At 44.8% G+C, this 19,030-nt stretch overlaps 1 protein-coding gene across 2 annotated transcripts in view; it reads right to left on the bottom strand.

Annotated features, from left to right (window-relative positions):
* Positions 1 to 14,064: 14,064 nt before the first annotated feature.
* EMP1 (epithelial membrane protein 1) overlaps positions 14,065 to 19,030 on the bottom strand; it is a 30,189-nt gene continuing 25,223 nt past the window's right edge. For both annotated transcript variants that reach the window (XM_035127544.2, XM_035127543.2), the window contains exons 3-5: positions 17,385 to 17,493; positions 17,122 to 17,262; positions 14,065 to 16,055 (exon numbers count right to left, since the gene is read on the bottom strand). In XM_035127544.2, coding sequence (XP_034983435.2) covers positions 15,895 to 16,055; positions 17,122 to 17,262; positions 17,385 to 17,493 — 411 coding nt within the window. In that variant the 3' untranslated portion in view covers positions 14,065 to 15,894. The remainder of the gene's footprint in view (positions 16,056 to 17,121; positions 17,263 to 17,384; positions 17,494 to 19,030) is intronic.

The raw sequence follows: 19,030 nt of genomic DNA, 5'->3' as shown, positions 1-19,030 counted from the left end.
GGCCCTTAACTACCAGCAAGTCCAATTGTTGCTTTCGCCCTCGATATTGCACCCTGAAGGTCCCCACCCCCATAGTAGGGACCTTACGTTTCTGGAAGTCCCGGAGGGTGAATGGGGCCGGCCTTAGTTTGGGACCCCCATTAGGGCACAGTTCCCTTAATGTTCGGGCTGAGATTATGGATAGAGTTGAACCCGTGTCCAGCTCCATGCGGCATGGGGCTCCCTCTATCTGTACCTCTATATAAATTTTCTCTGTGCTGGGATGGGGCAACTGGAATACCTGATAGTCCGTGATCTCCGTCGAGTTGCCTTGGTGCATGGTGCCGTGTGACCTGGGGCTCCTGGGTCGGTCATCTGATGCTTGTCGACGGGTGAGTCGAGCCCGACACACCCGGGCGATGTGTCCTAATTTTCTGCACTGCCTGCACTCTGCGTTGCGGAAACGACAGGTCCTCCTCTCGTGGTTCTCCCCGCAGCTTGCACAGTTCCCTCCTTCTCGTCGAGGCTGCTGTGGTGTGTGTGCTGCTTGAGTGCGCCGCTGTACTCTGTGTACTTCCTCCCTGTCAGATTCGGATTCGTCGGTGAGGTCTTCGTGGTAGACCCCCGGTTGGGATGGCGGGGCCGGTCGTGCCTCTTGCGTTGACCTCTCGGCGGCTTCGGTTGCCAGGGCTTCCTCCAGAGCAATCTGGAACGTGAGGTCTTTTTTGGCGTAGAGGCGTCGTTGCAACATCTCGTCCCTCAGGCGACCGACGAGGCGGTCACGAAGCATGTTCTCCAATTCTGAGAAGTTGCATAACCGGGCGGCTTGGCGGAGGGAGGTCACAAACCCAGTTATGGTTTCCCCCGGGGCTTGCCGCTTTGCGTAGAAGGCATTTCGGCAAGCTACCACCGAGGGCTGTGGTGAGAAGTGCTCCTTCAGCCGTTCCATTATTGTTTTGTAAGAGACGGTAGCGACATCTCTAGGTGCAAGGAGAGCCCGGGCGATTTCAAACGTCTCCTCTCCACAGACGCTGAAGAATGTCGCCCTCTTCATGGCATCGTTGGTGACTTCTTTCGCTTGCAGGAGGAAGTTGAAACGGGCGGCGTACCCTTCCCAGTCTCCTGATGCTGGTTTGAATGGCGAGAAGCTGCTGTTGGTTGCCATTCTGGGTTCCTTGGGTCCTGGAGCTGAAGCCTGGATGCACAGTGCGATGCAGCGGTGCAGCAGGTGGCGGTGCTGCGGTGCAGTGCGTGGTGGCGGTCAGCTCAGCAGGATCCCACCTTCGTCGCCAGTGAAATGTACTCGGAGTCGAGAGTGAATTTCATGCTCTTTATTCAGCTCATAGTCATCAAGGAGGAGAAGAGAAGACGAATGGCTCTTTTCCCAAAACCATCTGCTTATATACATTATTTACACAATGGGCCTTGCGTGATTGGCTACTTCAGGGCTACACCTGTGGGCCAATTATATTGTGGATTGACTTCTGCCTGCAGCCTGATTGGCTGCTCCTACAGGCCAATCAGGTAGCAGATTCACTTCTGCCAGCCGCCTGATTGGCTGCTCCAGCAGGCCAATCAGGTTGCGGATTCACTTCCACCTGGAGTTGGATTGGGTAGCTCCCGCTGATTCTGAATCCTATTGTTCTAGGATTCAGCTCAGTACATAACAGAAGGGTATCTCAAACGAACTGTTTAATGCTGATATGTGCAGAGATGCAAGACCATCAGCATAAATTAATTATTAGGGAACACACGGCAGCATTATTGAATGGGGGGGGGAGGGAGGTGAGATTCCAATGCAAACCTAAAGAGTGGAAGAGCAAGATAACTACTAGGAAGCAGCAAGTAAGCTCCTTATCAGACTCTGTGGTTTTGGATGGCGTATGGTCAGTCTCATTAGCATATCTTAATTAGGAATTAGCCTATCATTTGTGGAACAAATCATGATTTAAGACACTTGGGGTTAGAAATAATTAATTTATGCTTTTGAAAGGCACATTTTGGTATGTGTTGAAAGTGCCGGGTATATAGGACACACAGCCATCCATTTAACTTTTCCTCCTTTCCTTATGGTCTCCCTTTACCTGACACATAAGAAAAGTCCACCAGCTTTAAAATGCTAGTTAATTACAAGTTTGACTTCCCACTAACACGCAAAACTGTTGCTCATGTCGTATAAACACAGCTGTACCTCTAAACAGTTTATCCAGCTGATCTCTTCTAAGCATCCTCTTATTATATATATTTTTAACCTATTTGAATAAGCTTTAAAGTATCACTTCAAAAGCAATAGGGTCCAGCCTAAGCATATGGAGGAAACAGACTTGCTGCCTGGTGGGAACAAACAATTCTGCAGGCACTACAACACCCATCATCCCTAAGACATGCTGGCTGGGGTCATTGGAAGCTGGAGTCCTGCAATATCTGGGAGGCCCCAGCTTCCTAGTCTCTTCTCTAAACCTTGTGACAGCTGGACATTCATTGCAATATAAGCCAATTATCTGAACCATACATTTTCTTCCACTAAGACAGGCATGTCAAACCTGCGACCCTCCAGATGTTTTGGACTACAATTCCCATCTTCCCCAACCACTGGTCCTGCTAGCTAGGGATCATGGGAGTTGTAGGCCAAAACATCTGGAGGGCCGCATGTTTGACATGCCTGCACTAAGAGATAAGTAACCATATGTTGCCTGTGAGTGCACATGAGCACACAAAAGTCTTTCCTGGCACCCACAGGCTCCCTTGCACCCACTCCTGCTGTTGGGAAAAAAGGCACCCTGAAGTAGGCAGGCCACAGGCCTGGTCTTCCTGTTATATACCTGCTGGGATTGACAAGGCATCTGACCCTCACCTGAATTTCATAGCTCTCCTGACAAATGCTTTGGTCTGCCCACCAGGTACCAGGCACTCTACTATTCAAATTAGGCCCCAGTGTTTTTGTTACAATCCCCTTCTCAATTAAGTAATCAATTTTAATCTAGAATTTAAATTCTAAAAACTTTCTTATTTGTTAATTTGAGCAGGTAAACTACTGCTCTCACTTCATTACAAACAGTATTTCTACCTGCAACACACTTGAGCAAACCTGCTTCTCTTCTTTTCACAAATATTTTGTTGCCATTTGCAACTGCAGCTGCCTCTGATTAGTTATCATTTAACTCTGGGGGGAAATAATTAGCATCACACGCCATGTGCATGGAAGTTGCCGAACCAAATAACCAACTAGAAGGATTACTGTTAATAGCACCAGTTTTCCTATAACTTGATACTGCTGGATAGTTTTGATGAACTGCAAAAAGCATTTTTAGTTTACTTTCTGTTGCTACCCTGGAATTTTTCTTTATTAGTGCCACTTTGTTTTGTACAATTCCTTGCAAATGAAGGAAAACAACTTTTCTGCTTGTATATGTTGGTAATATAATTTTGGTTAGTGAGGACAAACAAGATTGTACAAAAACAAGATTGGGTGCAGGCCTGGCCAGGACATAGGTATCCTGACTGTGACAAAGGTGACCTGTGTACTGCCCTGGCATAAAACTGCCCTGTCTTTTTCTAAATGCAAGGCAGCTTTTGGGTATTTTTCAGTACTGGGGAGGGGGGAAAGAGGTTTGTTGCTTTGGCTGAAGTGGAGTACATTGGCATTTCAAATAGGCTGCCCGATATACCCCCCCCCCCGAGGTAGTCCCATTAACCTTGCACTTCTTATTTCTGCACAATGGCTGATAGAGGGAGAATCGGGTATAAAGGCTTGGAAATCTTTAATCTCTCCAAGCCTCAGTTCTTAATCTGTCAAACTGCAAGAACGATATCCCAGCTTCCCCAGTGATGAAGATAAATCCATTGATGTGAAGATGTGAGGATAAAGTCAGCCCACTGAGATGACTTTAGAGGCGGTAGATAACAGAGCAGAGAATTTCACAGAGGGAAATGAGAAGGGGGGAAGGCCACACACACCCGTTTGGCTGGCAGTGACTCCTCTCAGTCGCCACAGGGACATTGAGGGGCTGCAGAAGGAGATGTAGCTGCCAGAAGGTCATGAATCGACACATTGTCGGGCTTTTTGAAATTCTGCTTGTAATTTTAATCCCGGCTGTCATTTGCAAGCTTTCAAGATGGAATTGCGAAAGTGCAATTTGCAGTTTCATTTAAAAAAAAAAAAAAGAATTTCACTTTCCTAACCTGAGGAAAGGGTTTCTGTGTTCTTTAAACGTATCAAAGGTTTCCATTGGCAACTGCAACAGACTAGCATGCTACCAATTCAGCAGCTCACATGACTTGCCTCTCTGTAAAATGCTCATTTAGACCCTTAAGGAACACTAAAAATAACAATTTTTCTTTGTTTTGATCACTGGCAAATGGGTCACGAAGAAGTAATGAATACTTCGAAATGATGCTGTTTCCCTTTGTGATTTCAATGTCGTTTTTGCCACGGGGCTCCCACCTCACAGTATATCCAACATAGACTACTGCAGAATAATTGCAGATCTTTCCTGGGCCATGTGAAGTTGAGGTGGGGTTTTTTTTGGGGGGTGGGATAAAATATTCTTGAATCGTGGCTGCATCCTTTAAAAGGGCACTTTCTGGGATTCTTTCATTTGCCAAATGTGGATGCTTCAATTGCAGCACCTGACTCATCAGTCTGGTGTTTGGTTGCGCCGTGTCCCCATAACTGCCATTGGCTTCAGTGATTGCTCATCATTTTGATGAAAACAGGAGGAATGTAATCCAGCCCACAGCTATTCACATTCCAACTCCCATTGGAAAGAGTGGGATTTAAGTACATGTAATTGTGGGCTGAATGGACCGCAGCCAGAGCGGCTTATTGAGATAGTCTAATCATAGGTGCTGGCTTTTGTATAGTGAATATTTGAATCTTTTCTGGAGGGGGAGAGGGACATGAAGGGATGAAAGAGGTGGCAGTAGGGATGCGCGTGTGTATAAAACAATGTAACAGGTTAGGTGCTAGGTGTGCCATTATATTTCTTTCACCAGAAGACAAAGTGGCATTTGAACAATGTTTCATAATACTCACCTTCTTTCTCCCTAGGCTTAAGCGTGGGGCAGGGGGGAGGGCAGGCAGCTGCTGCTGCTTGTTCTACGTCTCCCCTTTTTCCATCCTGGTATTAGAGAAGAGGCAGGATGGAAGTAAGAATGAAAGAGAAGGGGCCATTTTCTCCGTGGATGATAAAGGAGATCGAGGATGTGTATGTTTGCATTAAATGTTTATCCCGCCTTGCCTCCAAGGAGCTCAAGATAGTGCACATGCTGCTCTCCCTGCCGTTTATTGTCATAGCAACCCCTGTGAGATATGTTAGGCTGAAAGAAAGTGACTGGCCCCAAAATACCCAGTGACCTTCATGATGGACACAATACTAGAATGGCTCTCTCAGCTATTCTTAGGCATTTCCTGAAATATTCTGTCCTGAAGCCAGGTCAACAGGTGACCTTGGGTGTCTTGCCAGCAGAAGCCTTGGCCATACCCCTCAACTGTCCCAGGAAAACAGGGGCACCTTATTATTATTATTATTATTATTATTATTATTATTATTATTATTACTATTTTGCACAAGAGCACGGCAGCCATTTTGGACCCTGGAAAATGGCACCCCAGTTTTTTGCCTCAACCTGTTTGAGGCTATGCTTGTCCAGCCATTCTCTGCATTTTGGAACTGGGGCCTACTTCTACTACCAATACTGCTAAATTTTTGGTGTAATCACTCGACCTTTACTGTCTTCTTCATATGGGGTTACAAAACCAGCCTTAAAGTGTTCAAAATATAAGGAATCATTATTCCTAGGCAGGTATGAAGAGCTCTGGGTTATTTGGGTTGATCAATCACAGTTACCTCATGAAAAGCATGAGCACCAACACTAAAACAAAAGCAGCTCTTGACTTCACAGCCTCTTGTCTTCCTGCTGGTTAGATATAAGAGGGTAGTATCAGTTGAATGTTCTTCCTTCTTTCCCAAGTGGTTCTGTTCTAGGGTTGCCAGACTCAATAGAGGACAGGACTTCTGTGCCTTTAATTGCCCTTCTCTCTTTTGAGTCTGGAAACCTTAAAGAGAAACCAGCAGACCCTTTGTTTAATTTCCAAGCAAAGGGTCTGCTGGTTTCTCTTTAAGGTTTCCAGACTCAAAAGAGAGAAGGGCAATTAAAGGCACAGAAGTCCTGTCCTCTATTGAGTCTGGCAACCCTATTCTGTTCACTCTGGTGTGCTTGCCTTCCATCTGAAGATGTGGTGCTGCAGCATTTGCCTGAAAGAACTGGGAGGATGTTCTGAAGACTTCTAGTATGCTTTGAGTGCTTTTGCAGGGAATTTGGAGGACATCCTCCAATTCTGCCTCCCACAAAGCAGTCTCCTGTGCATCAGCCACACAGGTTCCTTCATTTTCAAGGTCACTAGCAAAGCATGTGCAGCCTTGGGCATGACTGCAGAAGGGAGTACAGGTTGCCAGTTTCTACAGTAATTGGCAGTCAAGGCAGATCTCCTTGGCTTCTACCTTCCAAATCCAAACCAGAATGTTACAGATCAGTGGTAAAAAAAACTATTGCTAGTCTTCCCCTGACCTCTAGTGGCATTGTGTGAAAACAACAGAGCACAGATCCTGCCCTGATACACATGAAGGAGGAGTGCTGATTTGGAAATTGTAGGTCAGAAATTATTAAATCTTCAGGATCCCTGCCTCACTATGCAATTCCTGTAGTGGCTGGACCATAATATTAAAAAAATAATTCAACGCAGGTATAAATATCCTTTCCAGATCTATGTCTCACTTTTAACCTAAACATGCATTTGGGGACCTTGGATCTTAATCTTTTACCATATCCACCTTGGATCCAACCTTTACAATCCACCTTGGATCAGGGCTTGGACCCTCTGGTGCAGAGCTTTCCAAACTTTGCATGTTGGTGACACAGTTTTTAGATGTGCATCATTTCACAACACAGTAATTCTGTTTTACTAGCAAACCAGAGGTTAAACTAAACCTTTCCAGCCCTGGGAGGAGCATGGGGAGCATTCATGTGACACACCTACACACTGCAGCTGACACACTAACATGTCATGACACACAGTTTGGAAAGCTCTGCTCTAGTGGGTCCAGACCTACCAGTTGAAGACCAGCGTTTAAAAGTAAGGTGCTACAGCATTTTTTAAATGAAGCATGCTTGTTTTGAAATCAGTCCCACTGCAATAAACATGCTTAGAACTGGATTGTAAGAGCCTGTCTAGGTTATCAGCAGCTTCATGTGATGGATTGATACTAATGGAGACTGCAGGTGTCGAATTCGCTATCTGAATGCTTTCCCACATTAAGAAACACAAAACCACTCTGAAGATACAAAGCTAGCATGTGAGGGAGAAGACTGTAGCATTGCATCCCATCTCATGTAGTAGTTTTGAAGCTGCATGGAGGCCTTTCCTGGAGGAAGCATCCAGACATTTGATATCCCCATCTTCAGTCTGAACTACATACATGTAGCATGCAGCTGGTGACCATGTTGCGTGGCAAGAACTTAGGCAACAAACAGACTGAGAAATGTGATTAGTACATATAAATATGGGGTACACTGGAAGATTATTTCTCTTAGGAAGGTGAGTTATTTTCTTATGGTTATTTTTTTAAATGATTATGCTGATTACACAACTAATGCAGCAAGCTTCAAAATTAGATACTAACAGTAAAATCAGGGGTCAGCAACCTTTTCCAGCCATGGGCCAGTCCACCGTCCCTCAGACCATATCGTGGGCCAGACTATGTTTTGGAAAAAAAATGAACGAATTCCTATGCCCCACAAAGAACCTAGAGATGCATTTTAAATAAAAGGACACATTCTACTCATGTAAAAACATGCTGATTCCCGGACTGTCCGCGGGCTGGATTTAGAAGGCAGTTGGGCCACATCCGGCCCCTGGGCCTTAGGTTGCCTACCCCTGATTAAAATGAAGCAGAAGAGAATTTACATACATATGCACATGCATAGGTATCTAAAACAACAGAAACAAGGAACTTGAATAAATAAATAGGAACAAAAAATAGAGGGAGTCTTTATACATTCCTCGTTCATAAATAATTGTTATATATTCCGATGCTGATATTTATGAGATTTCTACCAGTATATGTGGTTGGATATCTTCTTGTGTATTATTACACCAATACATCACAAACATGCCCCATTTTTAGTAGATAGATATTAGCTTGTCAACTCTCACTCACCCTGGTTATATTAGTTAGTTTATCCATATTTACTAAATCCCATATACTCAAAACACACTTGTCCAATGTAGGGGCTTGGTATTGTTTTCCAGGAGGAGCAAATTGTCCTGTGTGCAGCTATTAATACATAGGCTATCTCCATGTCTTCTTACAGAATGAAGTCCTTTACGTAGCAAAACAAAACAACTAGTGAGTTTTCTGACAGCTTGTAGCCCATGGTAATTTTAAGAAGATTAGAATCATTGCCTGGCAAGAGGAAATGTGTCTCCAACACAAGTACTCTGTGTGCATTTCCCCAAGCTGGAATGCCTGCCTGGGAACTATAGTTTACTACTCACAGAGCTATGGATCATCCTTACGGTCCTCAGGATTCTTTGGGGGAATGCCATGTGATTTAAGTGTGATTTAAATGTATGGTGTGTATGCAGATTTAAACTTTCATTCCGAGGGCATCTCCCATAAGGTTTCTTCTGATCTCTTTAAGCATCATGAATGCAGGATAGCAGACAGTGCTCTGATCAGAGGGAAAGGTAGCGTTTAGTGTAGTGCACATGGGTAATTTTAGGACTTAATGGCCTTACACCTCAGTCCACCCCTCTTTAGATGGCACTTACTGGTACTTCAACATGTGGTAAGTCAGCCTTGCTGCATTTGGAGCCCTCCTGCTCATTAGGGCCCAGAGTAGGGCCCTGAATCTGTGCCCCAAAGTCCTGCCCAGAGACCACCACTAGTAAGGTGGTGTGGCGAATCGCTCTGAGTCAGGACCCAGCATGTAAGGGGTTAAGCTTGGAACAGTTAGAACCCTCAGGGGCGGGCTCAGCCTGTGGGATGGAACACTGGGGCAGACAAGTCACAACAGTTCCTAGAGTGTCCACTAACAGGAACTCACCTAGAGGGACACCTGACTACAGGTCAGTTCCTGTTCCTCCAGATATGCTGAAGAGATTAGGTGGGACAAAAGCCCTAGCCTGCAATCACTCGCTCTCTTAGCTACTTCCTCCTTCGATGAGGACACATCTCCAGAGAATCTCTAGTTAGCATGGTTCTCACTCTAGGCCTGCAGCCAAGAGTGAGACCAAATGGAGTCTTACTTTACTAAGTAGTCTCTAGATATATGTATACTTGTAACTTTTCTAAGCAAGCCTGCCTTTCTGAGATTATGCTGTAACTCAGGATGAAACTGTAAGTAAACTCTATCTTATTTTATAAACACTGTGTTGTGTATTTCTTTTAAGAGGGACAAAGGGGACCTTTGCCAGGAAGTGTAATATTGAACTATAAAGTGTAATATTGTTATAGAGATTCTAGCGAATCTAACGCACATGCTTTGCTGCGCACAAAAGGGGAATGTCACTCTGCTGATATTAGAAGCTTGCTAACACAAGCTTGGATAGGATCTATCTAATAATATATCCTAATCCACATCCCTAACATTCCCATACAGCCAAGGGATAAAAACCCCTCCCGAGTGGCAGTTGGGGGAGTTGGAGTTCAGTTGCAGTTGGAGTTCAGTTGCAGTTGGAGTTGGAGTTGAGTGAGCTAGTGAAGTCAGAGTTGGTTGGGTAGTGAGAGTCAGAGAGCTAGGTGGAGTATTGGGGGGTAGGAACATACAGACAGGATAGCAGTGTGATATAAAACTAGCTGTGTTGCATAACTTAGAAGGTATAGGCCGGTATAGGCAACGTTTTAAGTTCATGTACAATATTATCAATCCAGTAACCGCACGCATATGTACCAATCAATAAACTAAACTTGTTTTAAATCGTATCCTGGTCTGTGTCATCTGAGAAGGGAAATAGCAAGTATCCAGCTGGCAGTCTAAGGGGAGCTGCAGCCTGGGATACAACGTGTCATTGGTGCAGCACCAATCGATCTTGAAAACATCCAGTGGTGCTGTACAGGTCCAGGCAGGACCCGTGACAGGTGGCTCCCAAAGACATCCAGAAACCTCACTACTGACAGCTTTAGCCAGATTTTGCCCACATGACCTTAAAGAAAACTGCCCCTCTACTCCTCACTACCCCAAGCCACCAATGAGCTGACCACTGAGAGTGGCTGGTTGTTACTAAACATACTGTGAAGACTTTACACAGACTTGGGGGCACTATTCTTTAGCTGGACCTGTCCCATGTTTTCAGTATTTCCTATTACCACCCTTGGCTTGTCTTCTTAACTCATTCTGTTCCAAAACCTGTCCCAGCCTTCTAATGCTAATTGTGTATATATCTTTGATGAGGCATGCCTGTCTCCTTCTCTGTTTCCTTCTTTCCTGCTGAGGAAGCCACAGATCATGAATCTCCACTAAAATACATTCCTATATACCTGAAGGAGCATCTCCACCCCCATCGTTCAACCACAGAGGTCTAGTTACAGGGAACCAGGCAGAGGGCCTTCTTGGTAGTGGTGCCCGCCCTGTGGAATGCCTTCCCATCAGATGTCAAGGAAATAACCAACTACAGGTATATGACATTTAGAAGACATTTGAAGGCAGCCCTGTTTAGGGACGTTTTTAATGTTTGATGTTTTAATGTATTTTTAATCTTTTGTTGGAAGCCTCCCAGAGCGGCTGGGGACACCCAGCCAGATGGGCGGGGTATAATTTTTTTTAATTATTATTATTATTATTATTATTATTATTATTATTATTATTATTATTATTATACCTTTGTGGATGAGAGCAGATTGCCTTGCCCAGAACTGGATCTTCCAAATTTGATAGTCTGCACCGATTGCATAGGAGAGATCTATACAATGGTATGCATTTAAACCAGTTCAGAATGTGTTGTCGTTTTCATTCTCCAAGAAACCAAGAAATTTCACCACATGCTTCAACACGCAGCGCTCAGAGGATGCAGAAGGTAGTGTTTTTGCCAAGGTAGTTGGCAAAGAGATGGAGATGGGGTTGAGGACAATGGGAAGAGCTGGAGGGTTGGAGTTATGAGCTTTTGCGGCCAAAAATTAACCGCCCCTTATAATTATGAATATGAGATTTTGCAATTTAACTTTTAACTTTTTTTGCATGTGGGTGGGGCAGGGAAGATCCATGCAGTGGTATTGAGTGGGTTGTATCCAAAGGTGCCCATATGAAAGCAGAAGATGTCTCCTGCTGTTTCACACCTAACCTGGCATGCTGCCCGAGTTCCCTTCAGAATGCTTGGAAGCAGATTCAAAGCCATTCTTCCATTTGTGCAAACTCCTGTGCCTTGGAAACATGAGAACCTGCTGATTATAGAACTGTATGAATTCATCGGCTAATTCTTGCACAAGCCTTTACAAAACAATGCTGGAGGCTATTTTGGCTTATAACACTAAGTGTTACCTTCATAATTATAGCCAATGTGATTTCTCCCTGTTGCCCAAAACAATAAATCCCATAACTTGGGTGTGGTCCACAAGCAGCAGTTTTCCATATTTGACTTTTGTTCTCCTCTTAATAGTCCAAAATTAAATTCATTTGAATTATTTAAGGGCACACTGGTTCCTTTGGGCCTTACAGGTAGCGTGGGATGCGGGTGGCGCTGTGGTCTAAACCACTGAGCTTCTTGGGCTTTGTCAATCAGAAGGTTGGCGGTTTGAATCCCGCGATGGGGTGAGCTCCAGTTACTCTGCCCCAGCTCCTGCCAACCTAGCAGTTCAAAAGCACGTCGGTGCAAATAGATAAAAAGGTATGGCTGTGGCAGGAAGGTAAACAGCGTTTCCGTGCACTCTGGCTTCCATCACAGTATTCCGTTGTGCCAGAAGTGGTTTAGTTATGCTGGCCACATGACCCGGAAAGCTGTCTGTGGACAAATGCCAGCTCTCTCGGCCTGAAAGCGAGATGAGCACTACAACCCATAGTCGCCTTTGACTGGACTTAACCGTCCAGGGGGCCTTTACCTTTTTGACCTTACAGGCAGCGACAAACCTCCCAGAGTTTTGAATAGAAAACCAAGGAATGTTTAACACCTCCTTATCTTAACTGCTACATCAACATAATTGTAGGTATTGTGTAAATAAGAGTGAAACCTCTTATTTAACAACACAATACTTTGAAGCCATTAAGCTTGGGACTCATGAAATCTGGACCCTCAAAAAACCTGTGTGGGGAGACTAAAAGTGTAGCATTACAGACCCCAAATTTTGATCCACCAGTATCACGAGATGGGCTTTGATTAGTTTTGAACAACACAGTACATTGGCTTTGCTTTTGCTTTGGTTTGTAGCTTTTGGCATATTCTCACAATGTATTTTAAACTTCCCCTCACAGCCACAAGGACTAGAAGCCTGAAATTCTCCATGCTGCACGAAAGATCTGTGGTTTCTCCCCAATACCAGCACCATTGACCTGTGGTTTACAGTGTAGTTGCCTGCTCAGTCTCAAATTATTACAATCGACAGGCAGCTGAAATGGTGCGACTGGTACAATTTAACCTTGCAGGATGAGAACAAAGACACAACTGTCTAACACTGTCTTAACACTAAGGATCTTCCAGTACAGTGGTACCTCTGGTTACAAACTTAATTAGTTCCGGAGGTCCGTTCTTAACCTGAAACCGTTCTTAACCTGAGGTACCACTTTAGCTAATGGGGCCTCCTGCTGTCACCACTGCCGTGCGATTTCTGTTCTCATTCTGAGGTAAAGTTCTTAACCTGAGGTACTACTTCCAGGTCAGCAGAGTCTGTAACCCAAAGTGTTTGTAACCTGAGGTGTTTGTAACCCGAGGTACCACTGTATTCTTTGTGATGCGGCACCAGCAGCTGTTGGTTGTGTGGGATAGGAAAGCAGCCAAAACTGGCAACCTTTGTGGAAGCAGAAAAGTGCCTTCTGCATCTGTAAGAGGCGCTTGGGATCCACCTTGCTGTCTCCAACAGTGTCTGTTCCCCGGGAAACTCATGAAGGGGCATAACTGAGAAAGCCATCCCCTGCTGTTTGCCCCTAGCATTTAGCAGTGTAAGGTATATTAGCTCTGGGCATGGAGGTTCCATTATCATGTAACTGTTGCTTGACTGTCCCCTATGAATCTGTGTGACCCCTCCCTTTTAGCCGGGCTCTTGGCTGCTCTCCAGGAAAGTGGTATACCGGTAACTGCAAGAGCTATAAAGGGTGAGGGATCTTTAGCAGGGAGCAGTAGAAAACAAAACAATACACTGGCATGACTTAGGCATGCTTGCTATAACAGTTTCAGGAACTTGACTGGGAGCAGGCAGGCTGGGTCTGGGGACAGACACTGTGGGAAGGGTTAACCAGCCCTGCTGGTGTTCATGTGCCACCGAAAATTGGAGGCCAATCCCAGCTCTTATGCCATATGAAGCAAGGATAGCTCAGTTGTTTAGAGCATGGTGCTGATAACACCATGGTTCGATCCCCATATGGGACAGCTACATATTCCTGCATTTCAGGGGGTTGGACTAGATGACCCTCAGGGTCCCTTCCAGCTCTACAGTTCTATGATTCTATTACAGTGGTACCTTGGTTTAAGAACAGTCCTGTTTAAGAACGATTTGGTTTATGAACTTCACAAAACCAGAAGTAGTGCCTCAGTTTGAGAACTTTACCTCGGTCTAAGAACGGAATCTGAACAGTGGAAGGGCACTGGTGATGGGAGGCCTCATTAGGGAAAGCGCGCCTCGGTTTAAGAACGGTTTCGGTTTAAGAACGGACTTCCGGAACGGATTAAGTTTGTAAACCAAGGTACCACTGTACTCTACATGTGGTTTAGCCCTTATATTCTGCTAGCTCCTGACATCAGTCCTCTGAATTACCCAGCCATGTGGTCGTGCCATCGCAGATAGCCAGCCAGCCCATATTTGAAATCAAACTTGATGCAGCCAGGGGGAAAGAACAACATTCATACATGGGAGAAAGAAATCAATTCCAGCAAGACTCTTTGTTTCTGATAACGGGAACTGGATTATTGTCATTTTTGTCTTTAATATATCCCTACAGTTAGGAATGGTTGTATCAAAATATTTACAAAGACCACACATGAAACAAACTTCAAGAAACAGCAAGTACAATAGAAGGATGTAGCCACCAAATTACAAAAGTTGTACATGGGGGGGGGGGGGGAAAGAATGTAACAAAAGAAAGAAGAAGAAAAATACTGTTGATACTAAACTTGCAGCCTTGAATTTGTCTCTCCCCGTTTCACGGGACTGGAGTGGAGCAAGGCAGTGAGAGCGACAGCCTCTTAACATTCATAGTTTCCACACATTATCCTAAGTGATCTAAATGGCAGGACCAAAAGGGTTGAAAACCCTGATGCAGACAGTCACGATGACATAATAATTCTTTCCATTTCCTGCTTGGCCTTCTGTTTGCAACATTTAATTAGCTGAACTGCTTCTCATGCCCTGGGAGATGTTATATGAGATGATGGCATGGGGGCGGGGGCGGGGAGCGAGGAATTAAAACCAACACAACAGAGTGAAGGCCCTTCTCTGATTCCATTCAGCTACACAGAATCCTGTGTCTGGAGCCCTGCTCTAAGTCATATGCAACATTTCTTGTGGGATATAAGGTCTGCTGCCGTGGGCATGGTTTACCGCAGAAAAGCAGCAAACAAATAAATGGGTGATAGTTAGTTTAAGGCCTTTCTAAGGTATACATTATACTGCCAAGGCAAGTCTGATATTATAAAACCCTATTCTAAAAAACAACCCCCAACCCTATCCTATGTGACAACCAAGAGAAAGTTGCCTATTGCCTATAGATGCAAAAAATAAAATAGAAATAAAAATCCAATTTGGTGCTTGGTCCCATGAGCCTAAGTTGAATGCCTCAAAAGATCTGACTGCAAGCAGACCTTTCAAACTTACTGCTTGTCGAATACACATATCACAGACCTAACCATTTGGTGGCAACACGGGGGCTCCATCTGATCTTCCTAATGCAGCTGCGTTAAATAGGTACACAGTGGGCTCTAATGGAAAGCCACACTCTAATGTCATTCATCAGAGCCCTAATAACTCTATTCCACATAATTAAGGTCCCTGCCTGCCTTCCTCTCCCCTGTCCCACCTTCTGTCACCCACATTCACCCTTCTTTTCATTCCCTGCTAGTTGTTTCCCTTCTGATCTCCTCAGCAGCAGCAAGTCTATTCCAGGGGGAATGAGACAGTGATGGAAGTGTCTTTTTTAAAAAGTGGCTTGCAGTGGTTTTAATGCTGGAATTTGGCTTTATGTCAGTCAAGGCATGCCTACGCTGTGTGTCATTTGCTTGTCAAGAAAAGGCAGGCAGGGTTCTGCACCAGCGTCCCTGACATTCTCAGCCCTCGTCCCAGCACTACACCTTCCAGACTGAGTGGGAATGTTCTCCCCAATGGAAATCACTGGGAAGCATATCATAGCTGCTAAAATTTAAGGAAGAAAGCTGCACCTTGTACCTTTTCCAGATTTTCTGAAGTGAGGCAGAACGTCAAGGTCCTTTAAGATGGGATGCACATGTAAGTTTCTGAGAAAAGAGATAGGATCTGGCTATTTGGTTCTTCAAGCCCATTCCTGGTGTCAGGATCCGTGACAGTGGAAAGTCTATTGCTCAATATCTCTCTCTCTCTCCCTCTCTCCCTGATTTATTTCTGTGATTGGGCACGTTAGGTGAGCAGTGTATGGATTCATGTCTTTGGGCAAACAGTTCTCATAGCAAAGCAACTTCGCATCCCTCCCACAAGCCCCCCATATTTCCAATCCGCCCTCCCAGTTTCTCCCCTGCTCCCCTCATTTCTTTCTGAGCACAAGATACAGAATCCCAATGATGAAACTGAAGCAGAAGCAGATCCAGGCAAGTATGAAGGAGTAGCCGTGGTGGTCTAGACTGCTTACGAAGTATTGTGGAAATCGGGCCGTGTAGATGGAGACGGAGATCAAAATGAACAGCCCTGTGGAGGGAAAGAAAGAATAAACCTCTGGTCCTTCCAAATGATCTCAAGGGACTCCATTTCAACATGAATCCTGAATAGTGCCCCCTGCCCCAGGATTATCTCAGAAATTTACTTGGAGAAGCACGTACAGGAGGCACCTATGTACCAGGCACACAGCCAGTAAGGGAGCTCAGGTTCTGAGTTTTCATTTAATACAAAAATAAGTCTCTAGCCTTCCTAGAAAGAAAGTTACGAGGCAAAATGTGCATGTACCCTTCTAACTGATTTCTGTGAAATGAGCCAGAATGACTGCTCCTGCCTTGCAATACTTTTAGCTAAGTAGTAAAGTAGGTGCTGTGATTGATGTGTGAGTTCTTTAGTCAGCAGGAGATAGGAATACCTGAGGTTTTCCTTTCCCCTTTTATTTCACTTTTCCTACTTCTGAATAATTTTCCAGTCCTTAAAATCTTTGTAGTTTGCACTTCCTTTCCCCCCAGCAAAACAGGATGCACTGTTGCGGGTTAATCTAAGATCAGGTACTGTACTCCCTAGTTCTTTCCTGGAAATACCAGCACACAGTAAGTGTGGGTGGATATTAAGTTGTTCCCTGTGGCATGGCATTGCAAAAGGTGAAAACTTTGCAAAGAGGCTTGGACATGAACTGACCTTGCCTACTCTTGATCCCCACGTAACTGCCTGACTTTGGCTGGACCCTGACCAGACTGTTGACCTTGGCTTTATCTGACCCTGTCTGCTGCTCTTCAGTGTGCCGACTTGCTGGCACCCTAACAGGCAGGAGCAGGGACCTAGCAATGGGTGCGCACCCCGTCGCAGGGATTCGAGCTGCCGACCTTCTGAATGGCAAGCCCTAGGCTCTGTGGTTCAGACCACAGCGCCACCCAGGTCCCATGTTTGGACCCTGTACCCCCAGGCAAAAGAGGACACAGATCAGGTCAGAATTTCCAAAGAACAAATTCCTCAAGCTTCCCTAATTGTAACCAACCTGAGCCCATGGGGAATAATTCACAATTCCTGTGAGAGCATAGCAAAACAAAGCAGCACATTCTGCATGTGCCTCACTTACAGCAAACCAGCATAATGGCTCCCGTCATGTAGAAGCGCTTTCCCTTTTCCATCGTGAAGAGCTGCACCACAAACATGACCAGGGAGACAAAGGAGAAGATGATGGCGAGGATCATGAAGGCTTGCACTGCCTTGAGTGCATCTAGTGACACACGGAAGAGAGAGAGAAAAAGGTGTGAGCCTGAAGTCACAATCCTTGTCAAAATACATGACAGTTGTTTCAGACAGTACACATTACTCAGATGAAAGTAAATGAATCCTTACTGAGGTCGTCTTCTTCAAAACGAAGATCCTGGCAACGCCCGTCAATACACTGCAGCCACAGGCCTGATGAGTTTGTTTTGCCATTATTTATCTGACCTGCCATCCAGACCTAAAAGCAAAACAGAAAATATGTGAATGTTTTTTTATTGCCTCCCTTCAAGAAAAGCAGCTTGCCAGGCGAAATCTAGAAAGGAAAACATCGGGGAGTTCAGCAATGCCTTTCTAGAAGTGTCACCATTCACAAGGTATTGTGATTTATATTATTATTATATCCAAAAATGGTTGCCTCTTTTTTTTCTTTTTTGGCACTAAAAAGATTTCTGAGTTATACTGCCAACAGTGCACAACATGGAAAATGTGCATACATGTATGAATTTTTGTTCATTCAAATTGCAAACTTGGAGGTGTTTGTGACGGGGGCGGGGGAATCGTTCACTCAAATTCAGAGCTGTACCCAGGCTCCCTTGCATGCTTAGCATACTGAGCCAGTGGAGAGGTGCAATTTTTGCACTCCCCCTTGCACCTGTGCCCTTGGTGAGCGCCAAACTAGCCAACTGCTAGGTACATCCTGCTCAAATACTGATGTGAAGTTAACCACACACAAAAATATCACAAAGGTAGAGTCAATAATATGAGCAGAATAGAATTTTTTGAATATAGTAGCAAACACACCAGAAAATAATAATAAAAAGCAGAGTTCCATGGCTCAGAAATGATGGAGATGTAGCCAAAAACTTCGCTAGGAGGAAAAGTAAGATATGGCTTTCAGCTGATTGGTGTGAAATTCAAAAAGGCTTGGGAAATATTGTTGGACTCCAACTCCCATCATCAGTCGAAACCAAAAGAGCCAATGATCATGAAAGATGGGAGATGAAACACAGCAACATCTGTAGATGAGCCACAGATTAGCGCCCCACCCCCCCACCCCCCACCCCAGGAATGATTACTTAGAAGTTCTGAGATCATTTGGCACATCTCATGAACAGTCCTCCAAATGAATCATCTGTATGATGCTGGTTTGGACAGAAGTTTTTATTATTTGTGATGGATTATTATTGTTCTGCAATGAATTTTTTATTGAAAGCCCCTTGGGATAATTTAATAGAAAAGCAGTATATAAATATTTTAAATAAATGCATAAATAATAAAGAAGTATCTGGGAATTATGCCGCAGCATGAGGGTTATGATCTGAATCCATGAGACGCGCCATTCCGTAATCTGTTGGCGGATGTGTGTGATTTTGAAAAGGTGATGGGTGGGTGACCTTTTTCAGAGGCTGTTGCTTAAGTGCTCCTTGCGACTTGCTCTTGTCCATGGTGGCTGTTGGGGAGCTCTTGCAACTAGCAAGCTGAAAATCGATCCTGTTTATCTTTGAATGGCAGTCTTCAGCTTTTTCAGACCCACTTGGGTCTGAAACAGATCTACTTGGAAGCCAAACATACATTTAGGCACTGGCGGATGAAGGGGTTTGCGGTGGGTGCAGCCCACCTTGGGTGTCATCCCTGAAGGGGAGTGACATCACCACGCCCCTGGATGCTCGCCCTGCCCCCACAGGCCGCTAGCCCCACCCCAAGGTGCACGCTAGCTCCGCCTCTGCATTTGGAGACCTAGTTCTTCATTTATTTATTTTACCATATATTTATAT

Source organism: Zootoca vivipara, chromosome 10, assembly GCF_963506605.1.
Source record: "Zootoca vivipara chromosome 10, rZooViv1.1, whole genome shotgun sequence".
In the NCBI taxonomy this organism is placed as follows: domain Eukaryota; kingdom Metazoa; phylum Chordata; class Lepidosauria; order Squamata; family Lacertidae; genus Zootoca; species Zootoca vivipara.
This window is presented reverse-complemented; position numbering and strand designations above follow the sequence as displayed.